At 39.4% G+C, this 17338-nt stretch overlaps 1 protein-coding gene across 7 annotated transcripts; it reads right to left on the bottom strand.

Annotated features, from left to right (window-relative positions):
• Nucleotides 1-1010: 1010 nt before the first annotated feature.
• Nucleotides 1011-17235, bottom strand: LOC143840306 (F-box only protein 36-like). 7 transcript variants are annotated; one of them, XM_077343661.1, is made up of 8 exons: nt 17025-17235; nt 15799-15945; nt 13203-13370; nt 11272-11396; nt 11091-11168; nt 9761-9869; nt 2033-2205; nt 1011-1766 (listed from the first exon to the last, which is right to left on the bottom strand). In XM_077343661.1, the coding sequence occupies exons 5-8, from the start codon at nt 11145-11147 to the stop codon at nt 1602-1604; spliced, it is 504 nt and encodes a 167-aa protein (XP_077199776.1). In that variant the 5' UTR covers nt 11148-11168; nt 11272-11396; nt 13203-13370; nt 15799-15945; nt 17025-17235; the 3' UTR covers nt 1011-1601. The 7 variants fall into 7 exon arrangements, with proteins under 7 accessions (XP_077199776.1, XP_077199777.1, XP_077199773.1 ...); XM_077343662.1 differs by lacking the exon at nt 15799-15945; XM_077343658.1 differs by lacking the exons at nt 13203-13370; nt 15799-15945; nt 17025-17235 and adding exons at nt 12074-12163; nt 12941-13006.
• Nucleotides 17236-17338: the final 103 nt, after the last annotated feature.

Below are 17338 nucleotides of genomic sequence, written 5' to 3'. Positions count from 1 at the left end.
GTTGCTTATACTCGTCTTGGACTTGATGTTGAGCACTCTCTGATTTTCAACGCTGGGAACTTTCATTAAAAGATGGAATTCAAGACATTATGGCCTCTAGAATCTGTTTGCACATTAGTATGATCTACACATATGAAACCTCAAGTAGACTGATTTGTAGTAAGTAGGATTCTGATTGTATGGTGATAATAAGTACTGAGTTTAGATCTTTGTCATGAGCAAACCATTACCTCAGGGTTGGGCGGTGGGTGATAGGTCTGAAACAGATGTATGTTCTTTGTGTCTTCATTTTTTCTTTTTTCTTATGTTCTTTTTATTTTCTCTTTTCTTTTAAATCTGTATTGAAACTATTAACAAAATTATTCACTTTAAATGGCTGCTAGGCCCATTAAGATGATCTGTCCCTTGTCACCTTTGCAGTTAATTATATTCCAAAATGTGGGCAATGGAATACATGTACAGGAGATCATAGCAGTATCTCTGCTGGATTGTTTAGCTGGATAATTGACAAAATTAACTTGTCATCTTCTCCGCATGGCTCAAAGGACTCTTACCCTCTGATACCCAGAAGAGCTATGAAACAGATATGTAGAGAGCACTTGTGGCATAACGCATGCCAAAGCTGAGACTGTTTCCAGGGGTATGAGTGGTGGCAACAAATGAATCACTCTCTGTCACCAGGTTATCAGTGAAATCACAATTAGGTGATCTGTTCTGGGTGATGGATGTGTATGCCTTTCAAACAAGTTACTGGAGAATTACTCATTGTAATAATTTTGCTAGTAAATGTAGCCGGACCTATTTTATTCCCCACCCACCATAGTACCTCTGTCCACATCAGAATTTCCTAGATCTTTTCAACCTTGTTTCTTTCACAGGTGTCAATAGTGTTCTTGGTTGTCAAACTTACTACATATTTAAATCCGTGTCCATCCTGGCTGTTTAAGACCAGCAAAGTGGAGCTCAGAGGCCTGTGGCTGAAACAGTCAATAATCAGTTCAAAACGGAAAAATTCTTCATGTTTAATTTATTTGTTATTCATTGTTATTTTACATTCGTTTATTTATTTATAATATTTTAATTATATATATATCAGAAGAGAGATTTTTTTGTGGTCTGGAAAAGCTGTCTTTATAGATGGTCATAGTTAAACCTATTACTAACCTTTCCTTTTTTAAAAAAAGTAGTTGAATGGACCAACTACAGGCATATCTTTCTTACACCCATATCATTTGGACTTCCAGCCTTGTTTGTTTCAGGAGGAAGTGGACTAACAAAATAAAATCAGTAGTATAAACTAATAATGAAAAGTTACAGCCAAAATTTAAGCAATAAAAACTACAAAGATAATATCAGGAAAGCAACAAATAAAATGTTAGAAAGTCAATAAGCAGACCAGGCATAAAAACAAGAGCAAATAATACTGCCTATCGTCCACAAGAGAGATTCAGGGGTGTATAAGAGAGAATGTCTCAGTAACGTTGTAACTTTCCTCTGAAGGTGGAGGTACATGGAGGGTAATATGGGTTGTCCAGATTTTTTCTTTCTTCCCATGACTGCTTACAGGATTCCAGCCTTTAGCCATCAGTTTGTGCCCCCTTTTAAAAAAATGTAGTCTGTCTTCTCTGCATCTGTTTCAGATAGCCTGGTCTTTGGCTGAAATTCACCAGCCTCTTATGAGTTGGAAACCTGATTGTTTGGGCATCAAGAGTGTATTTATCTTGCAGTTGTTTTATTCTTCCCCAAAATTCCTCCGTGTTGCACAACTGAAAGATAAATAGTTGCAATATGTATTACATAACACATAAGTTTATGTCAGACTCTCAGGTTAGTTAAAATACTGTTCCAATAATTACTTAATCTTTTGATCTACTCTGAAACCAACATTATTCTGAGTATGCTTACAAACTTCTACAGATAAGTGACTTTACATGTTTCTTCTGTGAAGTTCATCTACACTGAAGTTCCCATCTTGATGAAATTCTTTAGAGGATCAATATGTGCCAATAAATAATTATGTAAGAATTTTTACCTGGCGAAACCTTTTACATGTTTTTGACAATTGTTCAATATCCTCCACGGTGAGAAATGACAAGATGTGTATGATCAAATTCTCAGGCATTCGAATAAGGAAATCATAATGTCCTTGACACAAGTTGAGAACATAATCTAACATTTTCTTTCCAAAGATGCTTTGTAGTTGCTCTGAATTGTTCAAAGAGAGAGAGAGAGAGAGAGAGAGAGAATATTTTAAATTCAGCCACAGCAGGAAAATTCCACCTTATGCTGTGTTTTTTATTTTATTGAAAAAGTTTGTGCACATAAAAATATAAAGATCCACTGCAACACCTGCATGTTCAGTGTACTGTATAGTAATGTAGCATGAGTGAGGAGCTTCTATTCCTAATTCTTGAGTTTAGGTCTCCTAGTAATCTCCAGGAATAAATTCTCTTGAGTAAGCCTAAATGCATGTTCTCATACAAATATAGTATATGTATACTAGGGATGTGTGTACTTGGGATGTGCATTTGACTATATCTGAGCTGAGCTGAAAAAATATCTGAAAGATAACTTATTGATGTAGTAGTAGCAGCAGCAGCAGCAGCAACAGCAGCAGCAGCAGTAGTAGTAGTAGTAGTAGTAGTAGTAGTAATTTATTAGTGTTATAGATACAGGTTTTAACATCACAGACAAACTATAACAACAATAAAATGCAGCGAAAATACAGAAATAAAAATACAGTTATAAAAATACAAAATAAACTTAGCCATAAAAGGAGTAAAACACTTCCTTAGCTTAACTGATGATAGCATGAAGGAGACAACCCTAAATGTAATGGATGAATTTGTATCTGCCAGCAAAAAACTGATGTGGTCCTCTACTGTTCCAAGATAATGCGGGATGACCTCATACTAGCTATAATGTATGGAATCATATAATGGACAGTGGAAAAGATAGTGAGGAAGATCTTCAGTTTGACTGAGAGCACAAGGGGAGAAGCACAGATATGAGGGGATTTTATTGTATCTTCCCTTAAGATAGGCAGAGGGCGTTGTTTGAAAGTGGGCATACATGAATGTTCTTCCTTAGAGGGGCATCAGAAAGATCTGCTGGATACTGTGAAAATGTTTTGACTGACTTAAAATGTGAATACCATACAGAGAACCTGGAGTTTTGAATTAAATGGATGATGTGACTTGCCTCCTATTCAATTACCCATTTGTGGGTTCTATTTAAGTCCTACGTTTTAACAACCTCTAAGGAAGGTAAAGAATAGAGTAGTAAAACAGGGGCCAAGACCTCAATCCAATGGTTCTCCTTCAAATAGAACTGATGTCTGTATCTGACAACAGTGTTTGACACATTTGCCAATTTAAATAAAACTGCAAGAGCTTTAGATGGACCCTCATGGAAACTGAAGGGAGTTTCACTTTGGTTCTTAAGTGTGCTGCTCAAGTACCCTGAGGAAGTCCTAAGATTTTTTTAACAAAGATGTTTGGGGTCATGCCCAGCTGGATTAGGATCTTTTGTGTCCCTGCCGTGACTCTGTAGGTGTGGGGGGCCTGGCCTAGCATAGATACTGATGGCGTCCTCATTAGAAAAGGGAATGCTGAAAAATCAGCATTTGTAGGACCTACATGGGGCCAGGGCGGGGGCCGGGCTGATGGCGACATCTTTTATCAGTGGAAATTTGACCTGCTGCTGTGCGAACGCCACCCTGTGCGAACGCTGCTGTGCGAACACCACTCCCATGCATAATCAGTCACATTGTGTTATCCTATTTCAGCTGGTATTGATAATATGTTTTTTGTTCTTGAAGTTTGCTACAGACCAATATGGCTACCTTTTTTGTATTTCAGAGGGAAATCACTAAGGGAAGCAGACACCTAGCTAAAGTGAAAACAAGAGGATAAAAGTTTAGTTTTTCTGGAGCATATCTAGTTAAGCACTTATATTAGAAAAGGAAAGATGAGTATTAGGCCCATTATGCACGGCCGCCGAAACGGCGATTTCGGGTCACATGCAAAACGCGGAGGGGGAAGACGCGACGTATACCGGTTATGTACGGGGCGGGGCGCGACGGCAGCAAAACCCAGAGTAACCGATTATGCACGCGGCGATCCGGGCGCCGCTTCTGGTTGCGCCCCGGTCACCCGGAAGCTGCGCTTTCTTCCGCGTTTCACTGACGCGGCTTTTTCGGCGGCATGCACCAAAGCTGCGGCTGGTTGCAGCCGGCTCCGTGTGTTATCGGTGATTTTAGTCGCCGCCATTCCACCCCGAATGTGCGTTAAAACCCCCGTGCATAATGGGTCTAAGTGTAACCCTGAAGAACCCCATCTTATATTAGCTTAATTTTGAAAGTCTGATCAGCTAATAGGACAGCTGCATTTTGTCTTCCCCTTTCCCCTCATTAATTTCCATTTTACTTATGAGAGCCATTTGATGCACAGTTTTTGAATCCTCAGATCATCTGAGGTTAAGATTCTAAAAGGACAATCACCACCCTGTAAGATTCTGTCCACCCATTGGCCCATTATGCACGGCTGCCGAAACGGCGATTTTGGGTCACATGGAAAACGCGGAGGGGGAAGACGCGACGCATACCGGTTATACACGGGGCGGGGCGCGACGGCGGCAAAACCCAGAGTAACCGATTATGCACGCGCCGATCCGGGCGCCGCTTCTGGTTGCGCCCCGCTCACCCGGAAGCTGCGCTTTCTTCCGCGTTTCACTGACGCGGCTTTTTCGGCGGCATGCACCGAAGCTGCAGCCGGTTGCAGCCGGCTCCGTGCGTTATCCGTGATTTTAGTCGCCGCCATTCCACCCCGAATGTGCGCTAAAACCCCCGTGCATAATGGGTCATTAAGATTCTCTCCAAAGGCCCTTCTCAGGGCACCCCTAAGGGCACCCCTGACCAGAGCTTTAGAGAGGATTATATACTTAATACAGTAATGATGATTTGAGTGGGCTGCAAGGACAGTTCCAATTGCTAAGTGACCATCTGTATGCTGGAATAAGTAGATCTCAGCAAATCCAACCATATGGAATTGGGGAACAGAAAAAACTTAATCCTGTGTACTGAAAGTATAACTAGATATATTCTACTACTTGATGATAGAACTATGTTCACTAGAAGAGTTGCATAAGGCCTTACATACACAATTAATAGTTTCATTATACCAGTCTATCATGTCTACCACCCAGTAAAAATTCTCTGTTAAGAAGAGTTGGTTTTTATGCCCCACTGTTCATTACCTCAAGGAATCTCAGGCTTACAATCGCCTTCCCTTTATTTATTTTATTTATTTATATTTCGATTCATCCCTGTCACTCCTGAAACCAGTCTGGCTTGTGGTGGGTTTACAGTAAAAGAATAAAATACAATATGACATAATAAAAACACAATATGACCTCTCAACAATAACAATAGCCAAGGTGGTGATTATTCCTCTCCTCACAACAGACACACCCTGTGAGGTAGGTGGGGCTGGGAGAACTGTGACTGACCCAAGGATACCCAGCTGGCTTTATGTGATAGAATGGGAAATTAACCTGGTGCTCCAGATGAGAGTTCACCACTCTTAACCACTACACCAAGCCAGCTCTAACAGATCCTCAGCACAATTTTCAGAGTTCCCAAGCAAGAAGTACTCAAGTCTACTGTGGATACACATTCGATTTATCTTCTGCTACTGTGAGAATAAATCATGGCAATGTACACTTCTTTAAAGTAGTATGTACTCTGGGAGTGCCGCTGATTTCTGGCTGAATAAAACATTTTGGAAAAAGGCCACCTGTATGTCATCAATTTTAGAGAAAATGGAAATGGCATTACACCTCTCTAGGAATTGCTGGATATGTTATTTTTCTGCAATTCTTAGAAAAGACTGACATGACTTCTAGGGGGAAAACAGGCTTTATCATAGAGTTTCTGGCAATGCCTATCAATGTATGACATCATTCCCAGGAAAAACCTGGAAGTGATTTCTCACCAACAGCTGTCTGCATATCCCTGCCTCCCTTGTCTCCTGCTAGTGGCCAGGCTGGGCAATCCTACTTCTGGGGGGAAAGCACCGCCCTATTAGTACCTCTGCCAGCCATAAGATCAACAGACATCAGTAAAGAACTCAATTATTTCAACAAATATTCAACAGCTGATTGCAAAAGCAGATTGAAAGACATCATTCTATGGCAGGAACATATGATCATGCAAATCCCCCAACAGAATTGCCTGTTCCCTGCTGCCCGACTTTGCCATGGTCAATACCGAGGTCTTTTCAGGAACTTGGAGCCACTCCAATGAATTACATTACCATACTAAGAATGGGTTATTAGGTGCACAAGAAAGCTGCCATGGTAATTATTAAGTAGAATACTAATTCTGAGTTGTCCTGGTATGGCATATGAAAGGTACACTGTTTTCTTTGTCCAGTTGGGTCCAAGGCATTTCCTTTTCATATGTCAGGTATCATAGTTCTTGTAACTCGGAAAGCTTTTCAGATTCCAAATAGAAATAAAATTAAAGGATAATTAAGGATAATTATATTTATCACAAAAGCTTAGCTTGCTGTGTATACTGAGGGTATTTGGAATGATAAATGGATTTCTCCATAGCTACCAGATCATGTGGTCTAGCCTATTCATTAAGTACATAACCAGAACAAACAGTTAATTTTAAAGAGTGAATGACGGGAAATAAGACAGGAAGAAATTAAACTAACTGTATGCAGTGAATATACATCTTGCTTTGGCACTGCACAATTAGTGTCAATTGTTATCCTAGGTAAAACATGATTTGTTACTATCAGAATATAATTATGTTTTGTTGCTTCACAGACAACAAAGTCCAAGTTAGCTAAAACTGACTGGGAAATTACACCAAAGAACCGCATACAGGGAGCATTTTCTAAAGGGAGAAAGGGAGGTTGTAAGAAGTAACAACATAACAAGAATGAGTGAAGGCTGCAAAACATTGGGATAGATGGTACAATCTAGGATAGTTTTTACTGGAACAATTTCATTTCAATAGAAAGGCAAACTATCTCTGTAACAGCCTCAAAATAGAATGTGGAATCCACAGAAATCTATCATAAATGACTGCATTTCAGAAAAGGCCATGTAAATGGATCCCTAACATCTATGTAATTCATGTTACAAAAGCTGGATTTACCATTCCAACTCCTATTTGTGAAAGAAATAAGCATTTGATTTCTGTACAATTTTCTGCCAACTGCTTTCCAGTTAGCTTTCCAGAGAAAGACTACTTGTACTGATAACCCTTGGGGCTACAGGATAGAAAATTAATCTATAAACTAAAAAAGGAGTAACATTGAATTGAGCTGAATGTCATACTATATCATTTTATATCATTTTAAAATTTTAGTCACTATTTTTGTCCAGCTTTTTAAACAAAGTGAAGAAATTTAAATCTTGGTTCATTTCAAAGTACTCTGTCATCACCCACCAAAATCAGCACCCCTCTCCATTTTCCCATCCTCCTCTGAGCTATTTAATAAATTACAGAAAAGTCCAATGAACTATTGTGCTTTAATTAGTGGTCATTCCAGCTAGTATCCTCAACAGTAGTTTTCTTATCCTCATCAAACCTACAAAGCTGATTCCCAGTCCAAGATCCAGCTTCCAGATCCACACCATATGCACACAGGTCTACAGCTTCATCATAGTTAACATTCTGTAGTTGATATTCTAGCTCAAACATTCTCAGCTAGAGTTACTAGTAGCCCCAGATTATACCAGAGCCCCAGAGGGGTCTCTGTTGAGGGGGGAGAAGTCATGAGGACTGAGTGGCTTTCTGCCTATCTGTCTGTTCTGCAGTGGTCTTGTTACATTTATACACAATGGAAAAGGAATGGGAGGGAAGAGCTGAATCAGCTGCACTCCCCCCATTGGCTCCTCCCATTTCCTCCCTTTCAGAATTTCTTCTCAGAGCCCCATCGACAGAAAGTGGCAGGAGAAAAGCTGTTGCAAGCAAAGGGATTCAAATATTTGAGGACTGTGTCCAATGCCATGGAGTCCACCCTCCACAGCAGCCATTTTCTCCAGGGAAACTGATCTCTGTAGTCTGGAGATAAACTGTAATCTCACTAGCTACTACACTTGGATCCAGTGCAGGGACTGTGCACAGCCTGTGCAAGGTTTCCCCTTGCCCTGGCAGCCATTTCGGACCCTGGGAAAATACATTCTCAAATCTTGCTAGGATTACCAACTTCCTGGGGGTAAGAAAAAAAACAGGGGATTGCATAGTGTGTGGAGATAACACAATAAACCCAGAGCTCATACCCTGTGGAGATAAGGATGCTTCTTTTGTATGGCTTGTACACATTCAATTGAAACTGATTATTTCTATTTCAAAAAGGCAAACATAGTAAGGGAGGTATTGCAATACAATGAATGTAATATATGCAGTTATATATTCCTGTGAAAAAAACCTATATAGGAATCAGTACAAGACCAATCAAAATAATGTTATTCGAGCACAAATTACAGATCAAAAATCAGGTTCCTGATGTTCCTCTGGTTGAACACTTCCTTGAGGGTGGACATTCCCCTGAGGATTTCGTATTTCTAATTTGAAAAAAGGTGGTGGGGCACAGATACAATAAGAGAGATCTTACTAGTATCCTACTACAGCAGGAAGCGTACTACATTTTTTAAATTACAGTCTTTATCTCCATAAGGTATGAACTCTAGTTTGGACTTACATTGTTCCATCCAAGAAGTTACCTGAGTGTAACTCCAGTTTGGACTTACATTGTTCCATCCAAGAAGTTACCTGAGTGTCCTGAGTGTAGTAATTGAGATTTCATTTTAATTTTCCTGCCTGTTCCTCCACTCGGATTGTTATGCTAAATTGTAGTTAGAATTGCGAGTAACTATAAGAAAAGATGCTTTCTTAAAGACACAGTAACATTGTTTAGACTAGAGGTTCAACTCAAAATCTTTAGTATTAGATAAATATGGGTTTCTTCCCTTTAAGACTATTAAGAGAAAACTTAAGATGATTAAGACAAAATTGGACTTTGTTCAGCTATTAAACATTGAAACTGTTAAACTATTATCCTATAGCACTTAGGTATCCAGGTAAATTTTATTCTGGATCATTCTTAAGCATCTAGGACAGGATTTCACAACCAGTGTTTCATGAAACCCTGAGGTTTCAAAGTTCCAAAGTTACAAGTGATAGCCAGTTCCCTAACGAGAATTGCTGCTTTGCATAGTGGGCTTTATGACAGCTGAGATGAATGCTTCCTTGTTTTGCTCAAGCAAGGTACTACACACAAAAATGAAAGTAACTTCTTATTTAACAAGCATTTTATTTAATTAGTTATCGCAGGCATACTATAATCATGTGACTTCCAGGGGTGTGACATCACTTCCAGGGTTACTTAAAGCCTGATGAATGTTTCAGGGTATACTTCATGGCATAGATGGGGAAAACCCTGGTGGGCTACTCTAATGACTTAGGCTTCCATAGTAAGGAAGGTATTGAGGATCAACCCCAAGTTCCTGATATTATGTGTGGCCTGCAGCTACACCCCATTGAGACAGGAGAGGTGTGCTTCCATGTAAGATCGAGTTATAAAGAAATAAGCCCCACTGAACTCAGCTGTACTTATTTTGAAAAATCCTATGAATGATCAGGCTGTAAAAGTAGTACAGTGACCTATGGAGTCACACAAACACTATGGAACTAGAAATACAAAGTTTGATGGAAGTTCTTTAGTCAGTCAATACTTGCTCTGTAATTGTTCATCCATGCCAAAATCTTTATGAAGTTTTTTCACTTCTTTTGGGCAATTTCTTTCTTGATTAGGTCGAAAAGAGATTCTCCATGATTTCCAGATAACCTTGAACATCAATATTTAAACAAATGAATCAATTTGTGCATCCTGCTTCATCTATTTTGTCAGGAATTCAGGGCTTTACTTTCATAATATTCAACACGTAATACTACATAACATAATACAATATCCGTGGAATAATCTCCATAAAAGTATAAAGAATGTTTCAGCAAATATTTCTATAAGGAAAATCATCATTAAATGCATGTATTAGTAGTATTTGACACCAGACAGGTTAAAGAAACTAACATCTACCACATCAAATATAAGATGGAGATGTGATGAATAATGGCTTAGTCTTTCATATCTGGTGGCAGTACATAATTGTTTTGGAATAAGACTATGGCAATTTAACCCTCCATCACATGATTTTTCTTTTTATTGTTCTTAGCTTAACAGCCTATTTTTCTTCCTTCTTTATTTTTCTCCGGATGTTCCACCCAGTTGTTTGAATTTTATTAGCAAATGTTGATCCAGTTTAGGGAATTGAGGGGAGAGACTAAAATCCTCTTTTTGTCCTTGTTTTATAATGTCACATGAGAAGCTGACTATAATTCAAAACTAACAAACTGCTGAAATGGTCAGGTAGGAATTAAGTTTAGAACTTATTAGGTGAACAAGCAACAGGAATGAGGTAACTTTGTATAAAAATGAAACAAGATAAATTAGACACAAACAAGTAACTGTATCTGTTATTCCCATATGTCTTTAAAACTTGAGTAGGGAGATTTCTTGTCAGTCTCTGCTTAAATACACAAGCACAAGTTGGTGTAGGCAGGAACATTCACACAAATATCTGAATATAGGAAGTCCTGGTATGGAAAAAGACATGCATGAGATAAGTTCGTACAAGTCTGGTCTTACTTCACTACTTTACAGAATAGATATAAATCTTTAAAAATGGGCAGAAAAGAGATACTGAACCTAGTTTAGATTATCAAATATTACATAATGAATTAAGGGTTTTAATTTCAAACTATATTTGCAGACAAATTAATTACACTGCTTACACAGAAACAAAGTAATTTCCTTTCCCTATTTTTGAATACAGCCCCAGGAATGAAAATATCTGGATTATTTCTAGGACTGCCTGCACAACCTATAAGTTGTATTGCCATATTCCCCCCTCACCTATTTTTAAAAGCAGCATGAAAGGCAGAAGCTTACCAGGTACAGCTTTTTCCCATCCTAATCCAAATACAATAAGATATCAATGTTTTTTTTTACCTCGTTTTTTGTAATTGTCAAGTGATGGAAGTCTTTGCTAGGGGGAGGTGCCTGCATGTGAACTTCATACAATTTATCCTGCAGTAGAGAAGACATTTTGGTTTTCCTTGTCTGTTAGCAACTGAAATCAAACTCAGAAGGTTGTTTCTATGGACTTTATATAAAGAGGGCTTGAACTTGCCTTGTCTCAGTAGTGTTTGCATTCCTGAGGTCAATATCTTCACCCAAGTAGAACTCAAATGTGCAATGTTGACAGCAGCATCATTTAGTCAATAGTCAGGCAATGCTAGTTGTCTGATCCTATGCCTATTTGGGGGGAGGGAGCAACTCTCATTAATTTCAGTGATGTTTTGCACACCTAAATAGATTAGATTAGATTTATTGAAATATGGCTCCAAGCCAGCTACAAAACTCACACAATTTACAAAACCATAATCATGGCAGTGTACAAATGACCAACAATAAAAACTCTTAAGAATTAAACATTTAAAACCTTATAAAACTATTAAAACATGACAAGATTACCGAAGGAAAATTCCCAATAGCACAGTTTTGTCATACTTTGCATGCTATAGCACAGTATTTGGCAATTTGTTTTGTGACCTCAGTATTTCCCCCAGAAAGGAGGCTCTTAATTTCCCCTTCCTCAGAGTCACTGGGAATCCAGGGCATGAGGGGTATGTGATTATTTTATTTCAAACTCCCACATGAAGTGAGCATCTGAAGAGGACATGCCCAATGGTCTCCAATTCCCCACCTCCACATATACAGATCCTCTCTGCTCTTGGGAGTCTTTTTATAGTGCCCCTCAAGCAAAGCAGATGGCAAAGCAGAGCACCTCACAAGTGTAGATGTCTTCGTGTGGTTCTTAATCTCAAGAAAGGACAGTTAAGCAGCTGGTTTCTGAATATATCTGTTGGGGGGGGGGACTTGACAGGTCTAGTTTGCACTCTGTGTCATTAATCCTTTCTTTAATGACTTGCCTTGCGTAGTCAGTGCCCAGCTCCAGTATAGCTTGTGTAGAGAATCCAAGGCTTAAATTTCTTCCTTCTGTATGCTGCTACCATCTAGATCTAAAATTATAATTAAATGTAGCAGGCCACTTGGGGAACAGTGAGCCTTGAGCCAAATCATAATAGATGAAAAGCCAATTCTAGCATCAAATCTTCTGCATGCCAGTTTCCAAGCAGTTCATAGAGTTAGAGATACATTTAATGACTTGTAATGCAGCTCTAAGAAACTTAGACTGTAGGTGCTCTAACAAGGAGATGCCTGAAGGAGGGGAACTAAGGAATGTTCCATACAACATATGTGCAATTATTTTGGCCTGGAATAGCCTAAGAGCGGCTGGAACGAAATGGGCTCCCTTTTATCAGAAAAATTGTACTATATTGTGCGAGGATCTTTCCCAGGATGGTAACTTGTCTGCAGTGTTCTAGATTAGATCCTGAGGACTGAAAGGTCACCCCCAAGTATTTGAAACTCTTAACCTGTTCTACCTTTTTCTCTACTATAGGCCAAGCCTATAGTATTTGCCAAAAGCCATTACTTTTGTTTTTTCATAGCTGATTTCTAATTATTCATTCTCACAGTATTCCGCAAATCTACACCTAAATAGTAGACATTTCACCTTTGAAGAAGAGTGTACTTCAAGTTTATAACATGGTTAGATTAGTTATGAATTTATATACAGGGGAGCGACAAGAAAGCATTCAGAGGACATTAGTTTTGAGGATGCAGCAGTTGTTCCCCCACCCCCTCCCACCACCCATGAATTTGGCTTCAAAAACTCCCACATCTGCTAACTGGGAACCTTTAGTTAAAATTGAATATCTTCATCCCACTCTAACCATTCCTTTTCCATGATTTCGCTCAGTCAGACACACTATCTTCCCTCTCACCCCCACTGCCAATTGCCAACTGCCATCTTCATCTTACCTGCTATTTTCCAACTGTCTTGCCCCAACATTCCATCAGCTCTCATTGGTTGCTTAGGGAAAGGCAGAACCTGCTTCTGTCCATACAAGCTGCTTCAGGATAAGGCCAAGAAGCATAACCTTTCTGCTGCAAGGAGCAACTACTCAGAAATAAGTCTCCATCATATACAAATACCTGGTTTGGAATCTCCCAGTATTTTGTGATTGACCCTGACTCTCACAGCAGGTATTTTCTGATGCCCAATTCACTTCTTGTATTGCCGATTCACTTCTTGTATTCTTTTTCCATCAGCAAGTTAACAACCAGCATCACGCCAAACCTTCCTGTGCATATAAACCGTTCCTGCCAGAGCATACAAAGTTATTTGGTTGTTTTAATGTATTGCTATCAGTTTCTGCTAAAAGTATAATAAAACATTTAAATATTTCTATGTAATTACCCTGTGACGCTCTATGTAAACTGCCCAGAGCTGTATGGAAGGTATACAAATATGAATGAATGAATGAATGAATGAATGAATGAATGAATGAATGAATGAATGAATGAATGAATGAATGAATATGGCAATATGCTGGGTCTCTATTAGGCTATGTAACAGCTGCCTTTTTAATGTGATAAGATAAAATGGTTTTAAAAGTTGAAATAAGAACAGTTGGAGGGGAAAACAACAAAAGTAAATGGATAAAACAAGAACATTTTCAGGGAATGATCCCACCAATGAATTTCCTGGAGTCTGCTTGTTATATGACTCCTTTAACACTCCTTCCTAATACCTTTTCATGTCCCTCTATTTTTTTCTTCCTTTGGCCTCCCTCTTTTGTACACTTTCACATTCCTTCCTCCACATTTTGTGACCCTCTTACTCTCTTAAGTATATTTCCCATTCCACGACAGTCAGCTTTGAAGCAATCAGAGAACACAGAAGTCACCAGGGACAGCCAAATACTAGCCTATTCCATCAATATCTGGACCAGTGTTTCTCAACCAGGGTGACTGGAGCACCCCCCCCCCAGGGGTGACACAACCTATCCTGGAAGTTCAGCCGGCCGTGGACATTAGTCGAGCCATCAGACCTTGCATTCTGTGACCAATAATTTCTAACAACTAAACTCTATGTGTGGATTGGCTGGTGAAAAAGGCCACTTATGAATCCAATGTCCTGCCCATAACGAGTGGAAGGATATAGGAGCTAATTTGCATAACAACCAAGAATGTGCTATCAATTGAGTTTCTTGGAACCAGTGGCAGTGGCAGCAATTGAGGCAGACTGGAACATTCACAGGTGGTGCCATGAAGAGCTGGAACTTTTTACTACCCGAAGAAGTCACGGCTTACAATGAACTGCAGGAACTTAGCAGTAAAGCTAGAAACGTTTGCTCGCCATTGAGCTTGGGGATCTCACCAAGCTCTCAGCCCCTAGCTGTGTACTTCTACCATCTAATCATCCCACAACAGCATAGAGCATTCTTGTTAGCTAAAACTAATGCTCTGCTTTCTGCTGTTCTATATGGGAGATTTCAACAGATCCCGTATTCAGCTAGGTTGAGCCCATGTGGACAATGCTGTATAGAATCAATTACACACATTTTGTTCTATTGTCCATTTTATTATTCGATCCGAGCTAAATTTCTTAACTCATTGCTGTGTAAAAGAGAACTGCATTCGGATGAACAAAAGACTCAGTTTCTTTTGACATCCCAGAACCCTGATATAATTGAACCAGTTGCAAGGTTTTTATATCTTGCCATGAGAAACCATGAATGTATTATGTCCTACCCTAAAGCATGATCTTTGCCTATATTTTCACTAGCAGTGGATCCTTTTGCACGTTCCCTTCTTACATTGTACTTTTATATGCTATTAAAGGTAGTGCTATGACACACTGGCAGTGGAGAGATTCACAAACTCAGGTATTCTTCAGACCTGAGGGGTCTGACATCATGTCTGATATCACTTCCAGGTTACCTTGAAGCCTGAAAAATATTTCAGAGGTACCTCCACAGTCAAAAGGTTGAAAAAAGCTGGTCTGGACACTAGCTGCAGCTGTGAGATTGTTTAATATATCACAACATATCTCCCAATGAACAGACAAGAGACAGAGGTAGCTAATCAAGAATATACCAGTAAACATACATTTTGCACAACAGACATAACACGAATATGCCTTCTGTTTTTCTTTCTTTTTGCAGTTGCTAGGAAGATATCGATTAATTAAAAAAATGATGCTTGTGCAATAGACATATTATGTATGCATATCTAGAGATAGAAAAATTATGCTTATATTTTCTCCAAAACCATTTTACTGCTGCTTTTTAGAGAACAGCCACTAGGTGGAAGCAAGCATTGCTCTGAACAATCATCATAGTTATTAAAAGAAATAATACAAAAGAAAATTTTATGTTTTTGCACTAGAAATTTCCCTTGCTTTCACAGTGCATTTCCATCAACTTTTTAAAGTCATTCTGCTTTCCCATCAAGTTCACTATGCACCTTATTTAGGGTTAATTTTGGACTCTGCATCACTTTCCCTCACTTCAGCCCTCAGTTTGCTTTTTGACCATTTTATCTCCAGTTTATTTGAAAGTCCTTTTGCTGCAGTCTTCCCCCCACTTTGCTCAAAAACTGAAATAAGACAAAACCATAAAGGTTCCATTGAATTAGTCCCCCCCCAATCCTTTTGGCCCTTCAGAGAACACTCCAACACCACCCACATTTTACTTGTACCTCCCACCGCTCATACCTTCCTTCCCCCACCTCATCCCCTTTTTACTTTTACAATCTCCATCTGTTCCTTTTCCAGCTTCCAAATATTTTCTTTATTTTTGACAGTTTGACTCTGTCTAGTGAGAATGAATGCTGAATGCTAGACTGGAATCACTTGAGGAGCAGTGGCTTCTGAGGTGTCTCACAGCAGCTCCTGACAAGAAGGAGGGAAGAGTGGGGGTCAGTTGATCATGTAAATTGTAGTCCCCTCTTCTCCCTAATGATGATATACAGTGCATATTTATTCTTTATTCTTCACCAGGAAGACATGTATTGATCCACCCGGCATCAGGGATCCAGCTCTGTTATTAGTAATGTGATAACTGAAGTAAAGTTAAACTAACACTTGAACAACAGTTCAACCAATACCTTGCAATCAACCAATACATTGCAAAAATTGTAGAAACTCCACTTGCAGCTTTTGTCCTGTGCTTCTAGTGGTACATGGTCAATTATGATTGTGGATAACTTCTTTTTATTGTGCAATTACAAAATCAAAGATGTTCCATAACATACACTGCACACATTCACAAAAATATTTTAACAATGGAAAACATTATTTTCAAACAAACCTAACAAAAATGCTTTCACTTCTAAAAGAATACAATACTGTATGTCTAATTTCAATATAATTGAATTCTGGCAACCCTGTAAGGGTTTCAAGGCAAGAGGTTCAGAGGTGATTTACCATTGCTTGCCTCAGCATAGCAACTCTGGTATTCCTTGAAGGTGTCCCCACCGGCTAACAAGAAGTTGTTTTTAATTACTTTTCACAACTAGGAAAGTACCTGCCATTAATCACACTTTTATTGCTCCAATATTTTTGTAAACAATTGAACCCATGGGACTGACTGGCTTGTCTAGCAAAGAATTAAAGGTAAAGGTAAAGGTATCCCCTGTGCAAGCACCGAGTCATGTCTGACCCTTGGGGTGACGCCCTCCAGCGTTTTCATGGCAGACTCAATATGGGGTGGTTTGCCAGTGCCTTCCCCAGTCATTACCGTTTACCCCCCAGCAAGCTGGGTACTCATTTTACCCACCTCGGAAGGATGGAAGGCTGAGTCAACCTTAAGCCGGCTGCTGGGATTGAACTCCCAGCCTCATGGGCAAAGCTTTCAGACGGCTGCCTTACCACTCTGCGCCACAAGAGGCTCAGCAAAGAATTATCCCATTACATATTTGGACTTATGATGCTGTTTACTAATTTGCCACCAATTTACTTTCTCCTTATACCTGTACTCTTAAGATCGCTATTCCATGGTCTGAGGAAGTGTGCCTGCACTTGAAAGCTCACGCCTCGGATAAATCTTTGTTGGTCTTAAAGGTGCCACCGGACTCAAATTTTGTTTAGCCGGGTTTATCATCGTAAATTATGACCCCGTTAACCAGGAGCAGTGCAGAATATAATAAATATATTTTAAATAAATGAAGTACTACAACACTAGACACGCGTTCAGAGCGCGTTGGTGTAACAAATCCTTTCAACAAGCCCATACAAATCCCCCCCCCCCCCGGCCTTTCTCGCCCTATCCAGCGGGGACGTCGTT

Source organism: Paroedura picta, chromosome 6, assembly GCF_049243985.1.
Source record: "Paroedura picta isolate Pp20150507F chromosome 6, Ppicta_v3.0, whole genome shotgun sequence".
Classification (NCBI taxonomy): domain Eukaryota; kingdom Metazoa; phylum Chordata; class Lepidosauria; order Squamata; family Gekkonidae; genus Paroedura; species Paroedura picta.
This window is presented reverse-complemented; position numbering and strand designations above follow the sequence as displayed.

Bases quoted from the DNA above. Each gene is read 5' to 3' on its own strand.
- LOC143840306 (XM_077343657.1), bottom strand. From the start codon at position 11,186: ATGTCTTCTCTACTGCAGGATAAATTGTATGAAGTTCACATGCAGGCA. The intron at 9,870-11,090 runs GTAAAAAAAAAC...TTGATGTTCAAG, and splicing joins TGACAATTACAAAAAACGAG to GTTATCTGGAAATCATGGAG. The intron at 2,206-9,760 runs GCAAGTATTGAC...TGAACAATTCAG, and splicing joins CATGGATGAACAATTACAGA to AGCAACTACAAAGCATCTTT.